We start from the raw sequence: 21,856 nt of genomic DNA, 5'->3' as shown, positions 1-21,856 counted from the left end.
ACACAGTGTAGGCTTCTCCCAAAGGTGCCGTATGCATGAGAGGACCCTGTATAGAAATGGTTGCTAAACTCTGTTTTTGTTTGTTTGCTTTGTTTTGTTTTAAGTGGAGCCCAGGTAGCCACCAGGAGGCCTTCTGAGTAGGTACCCTCTTTTTCAGGCTTCACACATGTAACCAACAACTGCAGTGGAGAAATATGTTGCAACCTAACACAATTCATTAAGAGCTCTCAGCCATTGACTCTCTGCAGCAGCCTCAGTACCACTTGAAGAACTAATTGCAGAGTCTACTTCTTTGCAGAGCAGTGTTCCACCTTTCTGGTACAGAAGTCAGCAACCACATTCCCCATGAGCTCCCTAGGGGAGAAAGAGGAGTGGGGGAGGAACAGGTTGCCAAACCTACTTAGGCACACTGCACATAGATCAGGGGTCCTCAAACTATGGCCCACGGGCCACATGCAAATACAAATATTCTATTTGTTCCCGTTTTGTTTTTTTACTTCAAAATAAGATATGTGCAGTGTGCATAGGAATTTGTTCATAGTTTTTTTTTAAACTATAGTCCGGCCCTCCAACGGTCTGAGGGACAGTGAACTGGCCCCGTTTAAAAAGTTTGAGGACCCCTGACATAGATTAACCCACCAATTTAAAGGGAAGGGGTTCACCCAAGTCAACTTTAAAAGGGTTCAGAGTTCTGCCCTGGCTGATGTGGCTCAGTTGGTTGGGCATCCCACGCCCCTTGCGCTCGGAAAGGTTGCAGGTTTGATTCCTAGTCAGGGCAGGTGCCTGGGTTGCAGGCTCAGTCCTCTGCAAGGGGCTAAAAGGAGGCAGCCAATCAATGTTCCATTCTCACATGATGTTCCACTCTCTCTGTTAACGTAAGAAAGCATTCAAACCTGTAAACAATTTTTGTGAGTTTATTTGAGCCAAACTGTTGACAACTGCCAGAAAGCAGAATCTCAACACATTGGGATAATATTCAGGAGAATGGTGGTTTTTCACTTATTTTTCTACATTGCAATCCAAGGAAGAGAGGTAAGTGGGCTACATGAAACCCACTGGTGATAGATTAGGGAGGTGGGAGAATGCAAAGGGGGCAGGCTCTCTGGGATTTGATAAAAAGCAAGAAGATAGACACACGCTTCTGTCACACAGGTGAGTACAGGATAGTTAACAGCCAACGATGAATAACAATAGCAATGAAGGAAACAGTGGTCGCCAGTCCTGGCGCCAAGGACATGGGTTGTGACCTGAGGGGTCCGGAAAAAGGGAAGTTACCAGTTACCCTGACATGCCAAAGGTATGTTATCATAGATGCAAAAGACAACAGACAGGCTTAGTTAAGGTGAAGACTGACTTGCCAGGGAAGAATCTAGCCTAGGACATACCTGTCTGCCATAGGCTGCCTTCAGTTAAAAAGTTGTATTTTCAGGCCGCCAGGCAGGCCTTCCCTGAGTTAGGTTAGCATGTGGCCCCTTTTTGTCCACATCTCCCTCTCCCTTCCTCTAAAAATAAAAATTAAAAAAAAATCTAAAAAGAGAAGAGAAAAAATAAATAAAGCGTCAGAGTTCTGATGCACATTAACGCAGGACAGGATGCCTGTGATACCAGAGACACCATAGAAGTTCTTGCGGGCAGCTGCCGTTGCTTCTCCATCTTTCTTTCCCTCGCTCCCCTCATCTTCCATCGCTTTCCTTGGTCCTCTCCTTTCCCCATTTCCGGTCTTTCACCCGCACTGACCCTGGAGGCATTAGCAATGGCCGGTCCACTTACTAAATCCGCATTGGAAGCCATACCTCTCCCGGCGCCAATGAAAACGCGCCTCAGCCAAGGACAGGGTGCAGCGCGGGCTCGGGTAGACCCCCAGCCTCGTCACACCCGAATATGCTGGCAGGAGGTGGACGTCAGAGTGACGTCAGAACTAAGCAAACTCCGACGCGCAAGCGCGTGGCCCACAGTTCCCCTCCGCGGTCTCCTCACAGCGCGTGCCCACAAAACCCGGGGGGCGGGGAGAGCAGAGGAGGGTGGGGCTCGCTGCTCCTACCGCTCAGCGGCTCTCAGCTTGCCCGCCCCGCCTCCTTCAGCTGCTCCCCGCCCAGACGCCCCCCGCCCCCGCGCCCTGGAGCCTCCGCATTGGTTCGTGGCCCTGTCCGTCTTCCCCAGCCCTCGCAGCCCACCAATCAGCTCTGCGCGTCTGGGTGAGCCTTGCCCTTGGGCCGCACTCGCGCCGCGGCTCGAGCCGTGCGGCCTCCTTCCGCGGCCACCCCCGCGGCAGCCTCCTTCCCCACCTCCTGCGGCGGGAGCACGTCGACGCGGGCCGAGGGGCGGCGGCGGCGGCGAGATGGAGCTCGGAGCCGGCGGCCACGGCGCCGTTCGCAAGCACGGGGCAGGGCCCGCGAGCCCTCCGCCGCTCGGGGAGCAGGAGCGGAAGCGGGAGCAGGAGAAGCTGTCCGGGGTGGTGAAGAGCGTCCACCGGCGGCTCCGCAAGAAGTACCGGGAAGGTAAACAGCCGAGGGGGGGACCGCGGGGGAAGAGGGGGCTCCTCGCCCCAGCCCTTTACCACCTCTGCCCTCCGCCCAGGGGACCCCGTTCCTACCCCAAGGAACTGAACGTCAGTCCCTGGCAGCGCCGCTCGCCCAGGCCGGACCCCCTTCTCCGCGGGCCCCTCTGGGGAGCTCCAGGCCTGAGCGAGCACTCAGCCCCGCCCCCGCCGGCCCCAGCCCCTTGTGGGGCCTCGCGCGCACACCCTCACGGGGGCGTGGAGGTCTCGTTGGAGAGACGGGAAGGGAACCACGACCGCAGGCAAGTGCCTCTAGGGAGGCGGACGGAGGAAGCCGAGAGCCGCGCTGGACCAGCCTGTGGGGCTTGCTGCCGGGAGCCGCCTTCCCGGGGCTTCGCTCCTGCCGGTCGGGCCGGACCCAGCTTCCCGGGTTGCAGGGCTTCGGAGTCAGCAGCCGCTTAGCTGCCTGGACTTCGCGTCGCCCCACTCCCTGGACTTCGATGTCTGATGTTCGTGTTTATTTAGGCGGAGGACGAAGAGATCTGGGGCAGGTTCCCAAAACGGCTTAGCTTTTGACTCAGCATCCCGAGGACCCGGCCCTGGAGAAGCCGCAGGCTGGGACCCTCCTGTGGGACGTGATAAGCAAAGAAGTTGTTTCCGTGGCTTTGCTTGTGCCTGAGGAGTGTTTACAGCGGGGCCCACAGTTGTTGGCGTTTTTAAGGAGCTCTCCTCCTGTGTAATAAGAGCTTAATATGCTAAGTGTCCGGTCAGCGTTCAACCAATCAAAGCATGATATGCTAATGATATGCTAAGGCTGCTCAGTGGCTCCCTATGACCTGCACGACCACCAGGGGGCAGATGCTCTGACCAGTAGGTTAGCTCCCTGCTGGGGCCTGGTGGATGGATGGGGACTGAGCAAGATGGGCCAGACACGCCCTGTAGCCCTCCCGCAGCCCCTCCCTGGCTGGCCAACCTCTCCTCACCCTCCCCAGTCCTGATCATGCTCCCATGGGGTCCCTTGACCTGACTTGCGCCCTCTTGCAATCCGGGACCCCTTGGGGGATGTTGGAGAGCTGGTTTCCGCCAGACGTTGGAGCGACCAGTCTGGCAAAAGGACCAGTCTCTGTGACGCGCACTGAACACCAGGGGGCAGATGCTCAACGCAGGAGCTGCCCCCTGGTGGTCAGTGTGCTCCCATCGGGGGAGCGCTGCTCAGCTTCCCACCTCCAGGGCAGTTGGACATCCCCTGAGGCCTCCCGGACATGAGGGCACAGGCCAGGCTGAGGGACACCCCCCACCCCAGTGCATGAATTTTGTAACCCAGGTCTCGAGTTTTATAATAATACACTGAAAAGTCACAGTTTTCCCCTAAGCTCAGGAGAAATTTTAAAGATCAAAATGAGGGATAACTAACTCTACTTGCTATCGATTTAGCTTAATTGCAAACTGAAAAGTTGGCAGTCTTATGGTGTTGATCTTATACTTAATTTAGCATTAGGAGCAAAATTATGAGTTGAGGAAACAGTCGTGTAAGATCATGTTGATCTAGATTAAAGATTAATACTAAGTGTCTTTGTTCCTTTGAATATAGTTGAGATATGTTTTATTTTTCAAACTCTTTAAAGTCAAAGTTTTATTCCTTGGCAACTCAAGTCTAGTTTTTTTATATAGCTACTTAAATAATAGTCTCAAAGATGGCCTACAGTTATTGTTTAGTAGATAGCAATAGAGACATCAGGTATAGTTATGTTGAAATTTGTTTTTTAAATAATGTTTTAAACTACAACCCACAATTTATTCAATAAAATGAGTATTTACCATAGCAACCATTCTTGATATTCAGAGAATGAACTTATATAATGGCATTCAGGCCCAGCCAGCGTTGCTCAGTGGTTGAGCATCAACCTATGAACCAGGAGGTCAGGGTTTGATTCTGGGTCAGAGCACATGCCTGGGTTGTGGGCTCCATTCCCATTGTGGGGCCTGCAGGAAGCAGCCGATCAATGATTCTCTCACATCACTGACGTTTCTGTCTCTCCCTTCCTCTCTGAAAGCAATAAAAACAAAAATATATATATATATTTTTTTCAGTACAGATGTTTATGTTTGGAGAAATAAGGAAATGAATAAATGGACATTTTCCTTTTATTTATAATGCTATTTTGTACAAAATTAAGGAAGTATATCTTTTAAAGAAGAAAATGACTAGCATATAATTCAGTTTCCATGTTTACCTTTTAATAATTTTATTATTCATAAATGCATAGTTTCACTTAACACACTGCTAATGTTTAATGTTTTCAAGTGTTGTTTATGTTTGCTTAGTTTCCACATGTTGAAACATGTCTATAAGCTTGAATATTAACCAAGGAAACACCGGTTATAATGAGAATTGGTAATTGGAAATTACTAGAATTAAAATAGGTACATCTATCTATAATAATAAAAGCATAATATGCTAATTAGACTGGACGACCTTCCGGATGAAGCCAGGGCTGCAAGGATAGCCTGGGTCCTGGGTGCCTGCTGGCGGCCGGAGGGAAGCCCGGGTGCGGGAGGGAAGCCGGTGCCGGCAGCTGGGGGAAGGAAGGCCTACTCTTGCACGAATTTTGTGCATTGGGCCTCTGATGTAGTTCATAAGTGAATGATCTGGTGTGCTTCTGAGCAGGTAAAGTCCTGGCAATTGTAAACCTTTGAATGAGACTGTTCTTTAGGTTAATCTTATGCCCTGAATTTCACTAATGATCTAGACTTCTCTAGGCTTTATTCCAGTGATATACAAAGCCCCATCAGTGAACTAGCAAAATTAAAGATCCCAATGAGCATGCCTTCCTACTGTTATTTCTGATAGTTAGGTCAAATCTTAGTTGTGATTTGAAAAAAATCTGAAAAAGTCTGATGACAATTTTCATTGTTTTCCTTTGAGGTCTTACTATTGTTATAATACTGATGGTCCCCAGTCTGTGTACATACATTGTACATGTTCATTTGCAAGTCAGCTATGGTCATAAAGTCATATAAATGAGCTTAGGTGCTTTACACAGGCCTACTTAATCAGTAATCTACATGAACCTCTAATAATAATGGGAAACTACACTCCTTTTATAACAATACTAGAGGTCCAGTGCATGGATTCGTGCACTGGTGGGGTTCCCTCGGCCTGGCCTGTGGGTCCGAAACCGGCTCTCTGACATCCCCTGAGGGGTCCCGGGATGCAAGAGGGCAGTTCTCGGGTGATGTGATGCACCCCGGAATCGGGCTCCCTCCTCTCTGGTTCCGGGTGTGTCACCTGAGAACCGCAGCTGCCAAGTCACTGCAGCTTGACAGCTCCTGCATTGAGCATCTGTTCCCTGGTAGTCATTGCACGTCATAGCTACCAGTCAGACGGTCGCTTAGGCTTTTATATATGTGGATATATATATATATATATATATATATATACACACACACACACACACACATATATATATGTATATATATATAGATTCCTATCAGAAAATGCAGTGAAAGTTCCAGCTTGGAATCTTGGAATGTTAGACTAGAAAGAGCCTTAGCATTTATCATTGATTCCCAGGCATGGCTCATCAGTAGCCTCATCTGAGTGCCTTTTAGAAAACTGCGTTCCATTTCAGATGTACATTTTCAGAATCCTTATTTTGGGGCCTGGAAATTTGTCAGCCAGATTTTGGAGTGGTGACCTAAACTAATTCCTTCTTCTGCGTGAGTGAACGGAATCCCCCAAATATTAAAATAACTTGCTTGAAGTCTGGATAGCACATAATTAGCACTGTACATATTTTATGGGAATAATAGTCTTTTCTTCTCAATTCCAAGCCTAAGTGTGACTCCAAATGTTGGTGGAATGGGAGGGAAAATGGGAAACAGGAAAGTGGCCCTAGAATTTGTGTTAGGTAAAAAGATATAAATTGATGGGAATGAGGCAATCATTGGATAGGTATGATTAGCTGAGCTGAGGCTGTGCGAGAGATTGCAATCTCTTTTGGAAGAGATTGCAGGGAAAGAAATAAATTGGGATAGAATGAAGAAGGCAGCAAAACACTTACTGGATAGTAAGTACAGGAATGAGAACTGAATAATGAGTGTAGGCTTGGATATATAATTTTTCCTTCTCTTATTTCTGGTTGTGGAATTGCAAATGAAGCAGGAATAAGAATGAAAATAAGATTTTCCTGCTGTGGTAGAAAAAGATTTCCCTCCACCCTCCCCAGTCCATTTGTGCAAATGACGCTTGTTGATGTAACGAGCAGTGTTGGGGTACTGGATAGTGGCTAGACTAGTGGTAAAGACTAGCAAGTAGGTTTAACGCACTCTTTTCTTTGACCTCTTTTCCCCTCTCTACTCCATATTACTGCCTGTCTTGTGTCCCTACTTAAAGGTCCTTTGTCGGTTTGTATCAGAGTAAAGTGAGAATTGGAGGTAAAGTTAGTGTTTCAGGCAGTGCTGTTATCTGAAGTAGTTGCCAAGAGGAAATGGTAAGGAAATGTCTAGCAGTAGTGATGAGGAGTGTTTCTGGTGTCAGCCATTTGTAGATAAGGGACAGTCTTTCAGATTGAGTGTATGCAGATATGTGATTTCTATTTTTGCTACACAGATTTTAAAAATATGACCTCCATGTAAATAAAAAATATTTTAAATATAAGAGTTGTAGACAGCTTTTTAATAAGAAACAGCTAGTTATTCTCTTCATAACTAATTGAGAACTGTAGTGGGGCCATGTATATTTTCAGTTGTTTTTGTATGATTTTTTTCCATAATCCTAGTTACAGGCACCTCTCACAGACACCAGAGAAGTGGAGTGGTGTTATGGGACAGCCCCCAGAGTTGGAGGGAGAGGGTTGTCCCCAACTTCAATTCTTGTCCTCTGTACAAACGAATTTAAACGACAAAACTCCAGTTGATTGCATTGTGATAAACCAGTTTATTAAAGCAATGTAAGCAAGCAAAATGATTAAAGAAGCAAGGCAAGCAAATCTGTTTCATTTCATCCAGCTCGAAGCGCAGATGAACTGTTCTGGCTAATCTGAAAAACAGATGTCTGATGCAGGTTCAGGGGTTATATACCCTCCTGTATATAGGTTTCAAAGATTCTTTTGCTGAATATCTTGGTATAGATTAAGTCTCAAGATACTTTTTTTTTTTTCTCAATGTCTCCCCATTCACAGTACAAACCAGGCAGTGATCCTGAGCTGAGGTGTATATGGGGCAAGTTTACTCTGCCTCCTATTTCAAGATACCTGTTTATTCCCAGAATTTATAAGAAGCAACTGCCAATATTATCTTGCCACGCCCTGAGACTGCTGGCTTCTCTGTTAGGGATTAAAAAAATCAAACTGCCCCTTTTCCCTTCACCCTCCTTTCCTTCATTCTTACGGAGGCTTTTTTAACCATTTGCTCTCATGTATACTTGGCTTAGGAAGATAATAGCTTGTTATCTGTAGGCCAGCTGCAAATTGCCCACACTGTTTGGCCTTGTTTTAACTTTCCTGTCTCAGTTTCCCCATTCCTCCTGCCCTGAAATTTTCCTAGCTTCTTATCCTGAAACACTAGTCACATAATTCTGTTACTCTAATGAATGTTGTTATGCTTGGCATCTTCTCTTTTTCCAAAATTAAAGTATCCATGTAAAAATTCCAAGAAAATGTAAAGGCTGTGGTTGTTAGGAATGAAAGTATGATCTCGATTCCATTTAGTTTTGATTTTTTTAACCTGTCTTGTGAATATATTTACTTTAGCAAATTTCATCAATTTATTTAGTCTCTGAATTTACTTATTTTATATGCCAAACTGATCAAAGCAATTAATCACATAAACCCATGCAGTTTATTAATTAATCAGAGAGAAATAAAAGTACATTAACCTGGTAACAGTGGTAAGTATTCTTGAGGTCATGAGATTATGGCTGATCTTTATTCTACTTTTCTGCATTTAAAAAACCATGTTTTTTAGAGCACTGACAATACAAAAGTAGTTAAAACAAACAAGATTGATACTGGAGCAGAAAAGGAAAACACAGGATAGGTTGGTTCTGAAGACTAAATCCAGAAAAAATTGTGTTACAAAGATTAGCCGTTATGAGCAGTATTTTAAGATTCAACAACTAAGCCAAGTTTAGATGTTTAATTCTTGTTGATTATTGAAATTGTTTTTCATAGTTTGGGACAAAGGATGAGTTAGATTAGTGGTTCAGGATCAGCTGAAAAATATATTTGTAATTGATTTTTCTTTAGCAGACACCTAAAACAAGAGAATTGGAGAAAGGGAAAATCTTTTGAATTAGAGATACTTTTCAACTAAACCCAAAAGGTCTAAAAATGAAGGAATGAATGTAATGTTAGTGAACTGTCATTCTAGCAGATGAAAAAAATGAAAAGAGTTTAATAATCAGTGACAAAAGATAAAGGGAAATGTGACTGATAAACAGTCACTTCATTTAGGGGCACACAGTATTATAGTTACTTGATTTTGTTATTTTTAGTTTTCTTTGTATTAAGGCATCTTTTTAGGGAATGTTTTACATTTCAAAAGATACAGTAAAAAAAAAGTTTTGGTGTAGATCCTTTGTTTTGTGGGGAAAAATGTAACTACACATATAGTGGATCTCAGTCTTAATTCCACATTAGTATCAACTATAGAACTTTGTGTAACAGGTATCTCTATTATTTTAAAAGTTTTGTGGATTATACAGTGGACAGAGGTGTTGAAGAACATTGAGCTAATAAAGTACTGTATATTGGAGAAGGAATCTAGGAGAAAGGAAATCAGGTAAGAGACAGGAATATGATTTAGAGTTAATAGCATAAATAACAGTAGTGATCATGAAAATAGACAAAAAGACTTTCCGAAGTTCAGAACGAGGTGTTTTAGTTAAAGTAAAGAAAAAGAGTCAAAGATGATGCCAAGATTTCTTGCCTGGGAAAATAAGTAGCCATCACCATCCAGTTTGAAAATGTGTGTTGGGATGGGGGCAAGGAGAACAGAGTAGAAAGCAGGTTGGCCTGTCCTAAGGAAAGTGGTAATGCTTTAGTATGGAATGTGTCCCTTGGAAATGTATTGGAAGCCCTTTCTTTGGAAGTTGAAGCATTGATGAAGACAGATGAACTGACCAATGGAGTGATGATAACGTATAGCTAAGGATAGATCCTTGGAAGACACCAGTATGCAATTTTACATAAATAAGTGCTCTCTTTCTACCTTGTGCTCTCATAAGCACAGTTGCTCTTAATTGTTTTTATCACTTACCAGTTCATTCGTCTGTCTTTCCCACTAAACTTAGTTCCTTGAGTAGGATGCTGCCTTTTATCTTTGTACTAGAGGCCCAGTGCACGAATTCATGCACCAGTGGGGTCCCTCAGCCTGGCTTGTGGGGTCAGGCTGAAACTGGCTCTCCAACATCTGAGGGATTCCGGATTGCGAGAGGGTGCAGGCCAGGCCGAGGGACTCCACCAATGCACAATCGGGGTCGGGGAGGGACGTGGGAGGTTGGTCAGCCAGGGAGGGACTGCGGGAGGGCTTCAGGGCGTGTCCAGCTCAGTCCTGATCAGCCAGACTCCAGCAGCAATCTAACCTACCAGTCAGAGCATCTGCTCCCTGGTGGTCAGTGCATGTCATAGCAACTGGTTGGCGGGTCGACTGCCCCCTGTGGTCAGTGCACGTCACAGCGAGCAGTTGAGCAGCCTTAGTATATCATTAGCATATTACGCTTTGATTGGTTCGACGGCCGACTGGACACTTAGCATATTAGGCTTTTATTATATAGGATAGGATTCCTAGTACCTAGAACCATGCCTCATAGATTTAAGGCATACGTACACAAAAACAAAGAGGTTAATATAGATATTTCCTATAGTTTAATCTTTTTATATTCATAACTTTCAAGTTTTAACTTTTGGATATCATTTTTTGTAATGAATTTATATTTTCTTAAATTCAGTATATTAGATTAATGTTACCCTTTTTGAAATGGCCCAAATTATCGTTACGAATAATATTCAGTTTTCTGTATATAACACTAAAATTTTGAAACTATAGATATAATAAAGTACTTTGTTCTTAATAAATATTGGATAAATGTTTGTTGCCTTATTTTACTGTATGCTGTGAATTTTATTTCTTCTTTTATCTGCTATTCCCCCTTTCCTACCCATTGGTTTCTACATACCAGTGTCAGCCAAAGATTAAAGAAAAAATAAAGTTTTGCCAAGTTAATCTCTCTGTACTTCAATTTCCTTATCTGTAAAGTAAAATATCTGCCTTAAAAATGAGATAAAAACTGATAGGGGTGTTGCAGTGGTGCAATGTGTATCTCTGTATGTTAGTGTTAGAAGATGGTAATAGTTTTTTGTATGTATGTAAATTTACTTATATTCTAACTTAGCAAAAAAAAAATTTGAGACGCCAATATTAATCTCCTCAATCTTGTAGATGAAATTTATATTGATTGCAAAATTCAAACACCTGAGAACAGTTGATTTAAACTGTACTAATTTATTGTGCTTTACGTGCAGATATACTGAAGCACATTGTAAGGGTTATTTTATTTTTTAAAAATATATTTTATTGATTTTTTGCAGAGAGAAAGGGAGAGGGATAGAGAGTTAGAAACATCAATGAGAGAGAAACATTGATCAGCTGTCTCCTGCACAACCCCTACTGGAGATGTGCCCACAACCAAGGTACATGCCCTTGACCAGAATCAAACCTGGGACGTTTCAGTCCGCAGGCTGATTCTCTGTCCACTGAGCCAAACCGGTTAGAGCTGTAAGGGTTATTTTAGAATAGATGGCTAATACCCGGGCCTTTAGAGGAAGGGGTGTCTGAGTATCCCTTATTCCCATTTATACAAAAATTCCTCTACTTTATAGAAATTCCTGTTCCTATCTATACAGAAATTAAGTCCCAGAGGTTGTTCATAAATCCTTTGTTTACATTAAATAAGTGATTTGTGTGGTAGTATACATATTGGTAAAGTTTCACGAGGGTATAACAGATGTTGATGCCATTGATTTCTCGCTTTTCTTGATTCTTTTTATTTCTCATACAGAATGTATTCAAAGGGTTTTACATTTTGAATTAATAATTTTTATCATAAATATGTATGTGAGTGCTTCAAATATGGAAGATACACCATGAGCCAAATTGTGTTTGTAGATACTAAGTTTTATCTATGCAGTGTTTTGTTTTTTTAAAAAAATTAAATTTGACTCTTCAGGTTGCCCCTCGCCTCATTGCTCTGTATATTATTTCACCAGGTAGTTGAGTTTACAACCTTGCTATAGACCTGTGATTGTGAACCATGGCTACAAAGTGGATTCATCTGGGGAGTATTAAAATAAATGACCAGTTCCCATTTCAATTAAATGAAACTTCTGGGTGATTCCACTGTGCAGCCAGAATTGAAACTATTGATAGAAATCTAACAAATAATACTGTTGCAGGGATTAAATAACTGCATTTAACTGACAAAAGACCACTAAACAAGTGGCTAGTATAGAGTCAGTGTATTTTGCTCTAGTGCAAAGCTTTGTTCATATTCATGAAAGTTTATCAATTAAAAACTCATAAAGAGAGGCAAGGTGGTTTAGTGTTTAGAAGCATACACTTTGCAACTTGACTGCCAGGTTTGATGTGTATCCTTGAGAAGGTGACTTAATCTCTCTGTACTTCAGTTTCCATATCTGTAAGGTAAAATATGTGCCTTAATGGGTTGGTATTAACATTAAGTAAGTTAATATTTGTTAAGTACTTGTCAAACTTCCCCTTTGCAGTGCCACAAAGAAGGAAACTTTATTCAGTGCAAAACAGCTCAAATGTGATACAGCATGGCTGTGAGGTGGCCCTGGGACCAGGTCCCTTTTCAGTTACTTATCCTTGTTCTACTCTAGTCTGGTCTGGTCTATTCTGTTGTGCCCTACGTTGGTCTGCTGTTTTCTTCCCTGCCTCACTCTGCACTGCTCTCCACCTAGGGAATCTTCTGTCTCTGGTGGAAAGGGAGAGTGTGCTCTCTGAACCAGAGGGGAGCTGGTTTATATAGACAGAAGTCCCTGTCCCTGGTCCCTGATTGGTCCATCCTCATGCAAATAAGGACTTGAGATCTTCCCAGTTTGGTCCAAAAGGGTTGATGTCTTGATTGGTCTGAATGGAGCTGCTCCAATTTGTCAGTGAAGATGCTGATGGGGATATAGTTGCACAGCTTCAGTTAGACAAGCAATGTCTCAGTCCTGTTGGTTGAAATAGGATCCCATGAACTCAAGGGCAGGCTCAGATGGCAGAAACACAGTGTAGGAAGCAGTTCAGTGCAGAAGGAAGGCAGCTTAGTGCAAGCTTCTCCCTGAAGTGTGGTTTGGGTGAGAGATTCTTTTTAGAGCTGCTAGCCTCTGGTTTGGTTTTGTTTTTAATTTAAGGTCAGTTAAGCCACCAGGAGCCCTTCTTAGTAGGCAACTTCTTTCTCAGGGTTCACAAACTTAAAGCAGCATCTGGCATATAGGAAGCCTTAAATTTGTTAAATATACAATATAAAAAACAACAGAGGTGCCCTCGCCGAATGGCTTAGCTGGTTGGAGCGTCTTCCTGTATACCAAAAGGTTTCAGGTTTGATTCCCGATCAGGGCACATACCTAGTAGGTTGTAGGTTTGATCCCGTTTGGGGCACATATGGGAGGCAACCTATTTTTTTAAAAAAATATATTAATTTTTTACAGAGAGGAAGGGAGAGAGGTAGAGAGCTAGAAACATCGATGAGAGAGAAACATCGATCAGCTGCCTCCTGCACACCTCCTACTGGGGATGTGCCCACAATCAAGGTACATGCCCTTGACCAGAATCGAACCTGGGACCTTTCAGTCCGCAGGCCAAAGCTCTATCCACTGAACCAAACCGGTTACGGTGGGAGGCAACCTATTGATGTTTCTCTCTCACATCAGTGTTTCTTTTTCTCTCTTTCAAATCAGTAAACATATCTTCAGATGACGATTAAAAACCCACAGAAAATAGGTGTATTAGTAGCCTGGATGCATTTAAGGACTATAACATTGAAGACTGAGTGGTCCCTGGAATTTCTACCTAGACTGTTCTATAGTCTGTTCTCCAGTATTAGAATGACTGTAACATTTTTCTTTTGCTCCCTTTTGCTTCCTACATTTATAAGTTTTTATGTGAAAGGTCTGACCTTTTTAATACATTTGAATATTGGTTATCCCCACCCCTCATCCGCTACCCATCAGAGAAATGACTGGATATAAGAAGCAGGTAGATGTGCAGGTGGTTTCTTCATTTGATTCTCAGCTGCTTCAACACCACACACCTTGGATATTTTGTCCCACCTTGAGGTGTGTCACTGTATCAGGTGTTCAAGAATGCTGAGAAGGCTGGTCTGTGTGTGATTTAACTATGCTCTGAGACAATCTGGTCCTGAACACTTGTTAATGCTTTGTGATAGCTGCTGAATGTGTTTCTACTTGGGCATGAGCTTCTCTGTTTACCTCATGTTAGAGGAAATGACTTTAAAGGTTCTTTGAACTTGAACTTGGCAATCTGGTCATCTACAGATAATGTTATCTTGCTTGCAGCCTGTATTTGGTAATGTGCCTAAATAAAAATCATATAAATTGTTAGTTATGAATTTATAAAAGTTCACTTGTTTCTGATACTCAAGTAAATCTTTTTTTATTTTTTTAAAGAGAATTTGATGACCCTCAAATTTAATGACATACAGTGTTTAGTTTGTAACTTTCATGATGCATCATTTTAAAAAATTTATTGAGGTAAAATTTTATGTACAATAGGCTGCATCCATTTACAGTGTATAAATCAGTGGGTTTTGCCAGATGTATACTCCTATAAAACCATTACCAAAATCAAGATACAGAACATTGCCCTAGCCGGTTTAGCTCAGTGGATAGAGCATCGGCCTGTGGACTGAAGGGTTCGAGGTTCGATTCCGAACCAGGGCACATACTTGGATTGCAGACTCAATCCCCCAGTGGGGGGCATGCCGGAGGCAGCCAATCAATGATTCTCTCTCATCATTGATGTTTCTATCTCCCTTTCCCTTCTTCTCTGAAATCTATAAAAATGTATTTTTAAGAAAGGTGCAGAACATTTCCTCATGCACCAATGCAGTCAGTCTTTCTCTCTACTCCTGTTTTACCAATTTCTTGTTATTATAAACTAGAGGCCCGGTGCACTGAATTTGTGCACAAGGGGGTGTGTCCCTCATCCAAGCCTGCACCCTCTCCAATCTGGGACATCCCTCTCACAATCCAGGACTGCTGGCACCCAACGACTCGCCTGCCTGCCTGCCTGCCTGATTGCCCCTAACTGCTTCTGCCTGCCAGCCTGATCACCCCCTAACCACTCCCCTGTCAGCCTGATCGATGCCTAACTGCTCCCCTTCAGGCCTGGTCCTCCCCAACTGCCCTCCCCTATAGGCCTGGTCTCCCCCAACTGCCCTCCCCTGTAGGCCTGGTCCCCCCCAACTGCCCTCCACTGTAGGCCTGGTCTCCCCCAACTGCCCTCCCCTGCAGGCCTGATCCCCCCCAACTGCCCTCCCCTGTAGGCCTGGTCCCCCCCAACTGCCCTCCCCTGCTGGCCTGGTCGCCCTCAACTGCCCTCCCCTGCTGGCCTGGTCGCCCCCAACTGCCCTCCCCTGCTGGCCTGGTCACCCCCAACTGCCTTCCCCTGCTGGCCTGATTGCCCACAACTGCCCTCCCCTGCTAGGCTGGTCCCTCCCAATTGCCCTCCCCTGCAGGGCTAGTCCCCCCCAACTGCCCTTCCCTGCAGGCCTGATCATCCCCAACTGCCCTCCCCTGTAGGGCTGGTCCCCCCCCAACTGCCCTCCCCTGCAGGGCTGGTCCCCCCCAACTGCCCTCCCCTGCTGGCCTGATCGCCACAACTGCCCTCCCCTGCCGGCCATCTAGTGTGTTGGAGTCATGGTCAGTTTGTATATTGCCTCTTTATTAGATAGGATTATTAGATAGGATTTGCTTTGACAGTAAAAGAAAAAAAAATTCTAAATCATCTTAAAACAGTGAATAAAGTCTCCAGAATATTGACTCTGAACCTATTACTTTTTTAAACCTTGTAACTCTTTTTTTGAGAACACTTATTTTGAAGTATTCAAATTTTACTGCATTTTCATCACTATTATCTGTTGACAGTTAACAACTGTAGTTTGAATTTAACCCTAGCAACTTACTGGATTTGTTTGTAATTTTGGTGTTTCCTATATTATTTGAGCATGGTGAAAATATAAATACTTTTTTCCCCATTAATGCGGCACCGTGATTAACTTCTATAGTTTATATAAGTTATAAACCAAAAGTAGTCTTTGCCTTTCTATTGGGAGAATCATGCTTGGTTTTAACAGACAGCATATATAAATGACAGAGTACTATAACTAGGGCAGTTGCATATATGGGTGAATTATAAGATGATCAAGGGGGAAGCAGATAAACTCTCTTGATTAATATGTGAGTTCAGTTTTGTTTTGTTTTTGTTTTTCAATTGAATTATTGAGGTGACATTGGTTCACAAAATCATAACATGTTTCAAGTGTACGACTCAATAAAACAGTGGTTCTCAACCTTCCTAATGCCGCGACCCTTTAATAGAGTTCCTCATGTTGTGGTGACTCCCAACCATAAAATTATTTTTGTTGCTACTTCGTAACTGTAATTTTGCTACTGTTATGAATCGTAATGTAAATATTCTGATATGCAGGATGTATTTAGGCGACCCCTGTGAAAGGGTCGTTTGACCTCCAAAGGGGTCGCGACCCACAGGTTGAGAACCACTGCAATAAAACATCATCAATATACTGCCTCAGGTACCCATTGCCCAAAGCAAAGTCTCTTTCCATCCCCATGTATCTGCCCTTTGCTCTCCTCCACCTAATCCCATCCCCCTTTCCGTCTGGCTATGACCACATTGTTGTGTCTATGTGTTTTATATACCTATGTATATATTTTTTTCTTAATCCTTTCACCTTCTCTCATCCAGCCCCACAATAAGCCCCTACACTCCTCTGACAGCTGTCAGTCTGTTCCCTGTCTATGCCTGTTTTTATTTTGTTTGTCAGTTAATTTTGTTCATTAGGTTCCACATATAAGTAAGATCATATAGTATTTGTCTTTCTCTGACTGGCTTATTTCACTTAGCATAATAATCTCCAGATTCATCCATGCTGTTGCAAAAGGTAAGATTTCCTTCTTTTTTACAGCCCAGTAGTATTCCATTGTGTAAATATACAATAGCTTTTTTACCCACTCATCTATCAATGGGCACTTGGGCTGTTTCCAGATCTTGGCTATCCTATACAGTAGGTCCTCAGGTTATGTCAGAGATTCATTTCTACGGTGCGATGTAATGCGATTTTCACCATAAGTTGGAACCCACCTACATAAGCACCTATGTCACTCACATGGAGCACATACACAGCAATAATGAAGTGAAACAGTAAAAAAAATTTAAAAGAAAGATAACAATTCCTGACCTTTACTTGTGGTAAATAAATAATAAAAAACATAAAGCACGTATGTACATATGTTGAAATGATGGAATTTTATTTTTTTTATAAATAGGAGATGGTGACATAATCAGGAAATGACGTACGTCAAGTCCGATGTAACTTGAGGACTGTATAATAAAAGCCTAGTATGCTAAGTGTCCAGTGACTGGTACACTGTTCAACTGATCAAAGTGTAATATGCTAATGATATACTAAGGCCGCTCAACCGTTTGCTATGACATGCACTGACCAGTAGGGGACAGACGCTCCAACCAGTAGGTTAGCTTGCTGCTGGGGTCCGGCTGATCGGGACTGAGTGAGACCAGCCAGACATGCCCTGGAGCCTTCCTGCGGTCCCTCCCCAACTGGCCAACCTCCTGAGTCTCTCCCCGACCCCGATCATGCATTGGTGGGGTCCCTTGGCCTGACCTGCGCCCTCTCGCAATCCAGGACCCCTTGGGGGATGTTGGAGAGCCGGTTTTGGCCGATCCCACAGGCATCTATAATAATAAAAAAAGTGTAATATGCAAATCGACCAAACTGCTGAACAGCGGAACGACTGTCTAGATGACCTTCCAGACGAAGCTGGGGCTGCGAAGGCCTACTCTTCCACAAATCTTGCATCGAGCCTCTAGTTATAAATAATGCTGTAATGCATATAGGGATACATATATTTTTTCTAATTAATGTTTCAGTTTCTTCAGATATATTTTCAGAACTGGGATTGCTGTATCAAAAGGCAGTTACATTTTTAATTTTTGGAGAAAATTGCTGTTTTCCACATTGGCTGTACCAGTCTGAATTCCCACCAACAGTGCAATAGGGTTTCCTTTTCTCCATCCTCACCAGCACCTGTTTGTTGATTTAGTGATGATAGGCATTATGACAGATGAGAGGTGATACCTCATTGTGGTTTTAATTCACATCTTTGATGATTAGTGACATTGAGCATTTTTTTTCTTATGTCTAACTGTCCTCTTTGGAGACATGACTATTCAGGTCCTTTGCCTTTTTAAAATTTAGTTGTTTGTCTTGGTGTTGAGTTGTATAAGTTCTTTGTTGGCAAATATGTTCTATTCAGTGGGTTCTTTTATCATTTTATTGATGGTTTCTTTTGCTGTGCAAAAGCTTTTTAGTTTGATGAAGTCCCATTTGTTTATTTTTCCCTTTGTTTTTCTTGCCTTCGGAGACATATGGGCAAAAAATATTGCTACAAGAAATGTCTGGCCCAGGTGGCGTGGCTCAATGGTTGAGTGTCGACCTATGAACCAGGAAGTCAGGGTTGAATTCCAGGTCAGGGGGGAACATGCTTGGGTTGCAGGCCTGATCCCCAGTGCAGGATGCAGCTATCAATGACTCCCTCTCATCATTGATATTTCTATCTCTCGCTCCCTCTCCATTCCTCTCTGAAATCAATAAAATATATATTTAAAAGAAAAAAAGAAATGCCTGAAATTTAGTGCCGCCCTAAGGTATTTATGGTTTTGGAAATAACATTTAAGTCTAATCCATTTTGAATTTATTCTTGGGTATGGTGCAAGTTGTGTCTAGTTTCATTACTTTGCTCTATCCTTCCAATTTTCCCAACATCATTTATCTCATTGTATATTCTTGCCTCCTTTGTCAAATAGTAATTGACCATAGAGGCATTGGTTTATTTCTGTGTTCTCTATTCTGATCCATTGATCAATATACCTGTTCTTGTGCTAATACCGGGCTGTTTTGATTATATGGCCTTGTAGTGTAGTTTAATATCAGGTAGTTTAAACCTCCAACTTTTTTCTCAAGATTGCTAAGGCTCTTGTCTATTGTGGTTGCATATAGACTTTTGGCATGTTTGTTCTAGATCTGTGAAATATTTCATTGCTTTTTAATAGTAATCTATAGATTGCTTTCGGTAGTATAGACATTTTAGTGATGTTAATTCTTCCAATACATGTACATGGTATATGCTTCCTCAGTTTCTTTTTTCCAGGCCCTATAATTTTCCAAGTAAAGGTCATTTACCTCCTTGGTTAAATTTATTCCTAGGAACCTTATTTTTTGTTGTTGCAATTTTTTTTTTTGAGAAAATCCAGTGTAAAGCACTTTTATTACAATAATAAAACTTGAAACTCATTCATATGTAGTGCAGGGGAGGTGGGTGGGGGATGGGCAGCAATAATTTCTCTCACCAAATCACTACAGAGGACAGCAAAGGAGTGAGAGGAGGGAAGAAAAAGCCAGGAAACTTTGAGCTTAGCAGGGGGAGGTGAGCATCAAAAAACGGGAGATGCTGAAGCTGTGATGACCAGCATCATTTTCTTAAGACAACACTCAAGGATTTGTCATGATGGCTGGGCTTTCATTGGGTTTTAAGTGTCTGCAAACAGCACCTTCAATTTAAACTTTCTATGAAAGTTCTTAAATTTAGGGAGTGGAGCCTGGGGAGCTATGACATTATGAAAGTCCTGAATATCTATTAGAAAAAAAAAATGGGGCGGGGTATGGGGGCGGGGGGGAATTAGGCCCTGAAGAAGGCTTCAGAGGTCCCTGCTGGCCCGGGGACAGATACCTGAAGTGTCCAACATCGCAGTGAAAACAGTTTGCTTTTAAAAGGCGGCGGTTTAAGGGGAGAGTGGGATGGGGCAGTGGAGGCCGGTGCTCTCCCCTCCCCACTTCAGTTTTGGGTAGGGCTCTTAATTGAACCTAAAGACATCTCTCAGCTTGGATAGTTGGGCCCTCAGCAGCGCCTTAACCTTAAGTCTGCTGTGGCTTTGCAGCATAGCAGCAAGAATGTTTAATATAGAATAAAAATTTCACCACCCCCCCAAAAAAATAAAAGATTCTTGCATCCCCCACAAACCAATTCCTAGTCTAAAGTTAACCCATTACTTGTGCTGTTAATAATACTTGACTAATATGTAATTGGAAACCTAGATCCAAAAGACTGAAACTGAATCTCAACCCCAAAACAAAAACAAAATAAAAAGAGTAACTTGAAGCTAATGGCATGTAGTTCAGGTCAACACACATAGGAAGAGAAAGGGGAAGAGCAAAGTTGGGTAATAGAACACATTCAGTTGGGGCAGATGTTTATACAAAGTGTAGTAGAACATCAGGAAAAGCTACGCACGGATTCGCGTGTGCACCTCGGGGGCGCCAGATCCCACCATGGCACATCCAAGCACAGGAAGCTCAGGGAGTGGGCCATTCTTGTCATTCTAGTTTTAGAAGTTACACATCTAAGATGAGAGTGGCATTTGGTGGGATGATGCCTGGTGCACAGTGGCACCATAGGTATAGTTTGGGGAGATAGTCATTTTGGCTCTCTGACCCACACTTATCTGGGAAACCTCTTCTTCCCAGCCTTGGATCACCTCCTGATTGCCTCGCATAAACTTAAAGGGCTTGTTTCTGTCCTGGGAGGAATCAAATTTCTTTCCATCTTCAAGCATCCCTGTGTAGTGTACCACACAGGTCTGGCCACACTTGGGGAAGGTGCGCCCATCTCTGTTTCCGGGGGGATGGTTTCCACCTGCACTCCCATGGTGGCAGCAGTGGGCAGGGGGTGGGGTGCGTGGGCAGTGCGCAATGGACTGCGTGGACTGAGAGCGGACCTGGTGATTGCTTGGCTTTGCCTTGTCTCCTGTTGTTGCAATATTAAATGAGATTATTAATTTCTCTTTCTCAGAGTTCATTATTGGTGTATAAAAATACCACCAATTTCTGAATATTAATTTTGTAGCATGGTATTTTTCCAAATTCACTTATTAGATCTGATAATTTGGTGGTCTTTTATGTTCAATATCATATTATCTGTAAAGAGAGACAGGTTTACTTCCTCCTTTCCAATTTCGATACCTTTAATTTCTTCTTGTCTGATTGCTGTAGCTAGGACTTCCAGTTGTATATTGAATGAGAGTGGTGAAAAGTGGACATCCCTGTCTTGTATCTGATTTTAAGTTTTTGCCCATTGAGTATGATGCTGTCTGTGGTTTGGCAAATATCACCTTTATTATGTTGAGGTATGGTCCCTCTATTCACACTTTGCCGTGAGTTTTTATCGTAAACTAGGAGCCCAGTGCATGAAATCCCACGGCCTGCCCACCCACCTGCTGCCCTGCCTTGACACCCGGACCTCTCCACCCAGAGCTCCAGCGTGCCTGGCCCAGCCCCTTGACTCCTCTGACCTTCTCTGGTTGCTTCAAGCCCCGCCCTTGGTCCCTCCAGTCGCCTCAGGCTGGTTCCGCCTTCTCCGGGCGCCTCCCCGCTTCTGCCCTGTCTCCAGAGCAACACCCCACCGTGCATGTGTAGGCAGTCTCCTCCTTAGTGGTCGTTACTGTGACACTGTTAGGACCAATTAGCATTTACCTCTTTGTATATATAGATGAATGCTATATTTTATCAAATACTTTCTATGTATCTACTGATACAATCTTCTTATTTTTATCCTTGAATTTGTTTATGTGTTACATCATGTTTACTGATTTGTGAATATCATACCAACCTTGTATCCCCTGAATAAATCTCATTTGATCATAGTATGTGATCTTTTTATTTTTTTATTATATTTTTAATCTTTATTGTTGAGATTATTACAGATGTCCCTTTTTTTTAACTCCCATAGCTCCCCTCCACCCGGTTCTCACCCCACCCCAGGCCCTCGCCACCCCACTGTCCCCATCCATAGATACTGCATACATGCATATAAGATCTTTGTTCAATCTCTTCCCACACCCCCAAACCCCTTCCCCCTGAGAATTGTCAGTCTGCTCCATTTCCATGCCCCTGATTCACCAGTTTATTCTGTTCATCACATTTTTTATTCATTTGATTTTTAGATTCACTTGTTG

General features: G+C 43.1%; 1 protein-coding gene and 1 pseudogene across 2 annotated transcripts in view; one reads left to right on the top strand and one right to left on the bottom strand.

Moving 5' to 3' along the window:
* The first annotated feature begins 2,188 nt into the window (after nt 1-2,188).
* SAMTOR (S-adenosylmethionine sensor upstream of mTORC1) overlaps nt 2,189-21,856 on the top strand; it is a 109,877-nt gene continuing 90,209 nt past the window's right edge. The window contains exon 1 of the mRNA XM_081102056.1: nt 2,189-2,498. Coding sequence (XP_080958182.1) covers nt 2,339-2,498 — 160 coding nt within the window. The 5' untranslated portion in view covers nt 2,189-2,338. The remainder of the gene's footprint in view (nt 2,499-21,856) is intronic.
* On the bottom strand, nt 20,220-20,550 carry LOC308527461 (peptidyl-prolyl cis-trans isomerase FKBP1A-like; annotated as a pseudogene). Its single transcript has one exon. The product of its transcript is annotated as a peptidyl-prolyl cis-trans isomerase FKBP1A-like (transcript).

This window comes from Myotis nattereri, assembly GCF_964212035.1.
Source record: "Myotis nattereri genome assembly, chromosome: 11".
Classification (NCBI taxonomy): domain Eukaryota; kingdom Metazoa; phylum Chordata; class Mammalia; order Chiroptera; family Vespertilionidae; genus Myotis; species Myotis nattereri.
Note: the sequence above shows the minus strand (reverse complement) of the source record. Positions and strands in the feature narration are given on the sequence as shown.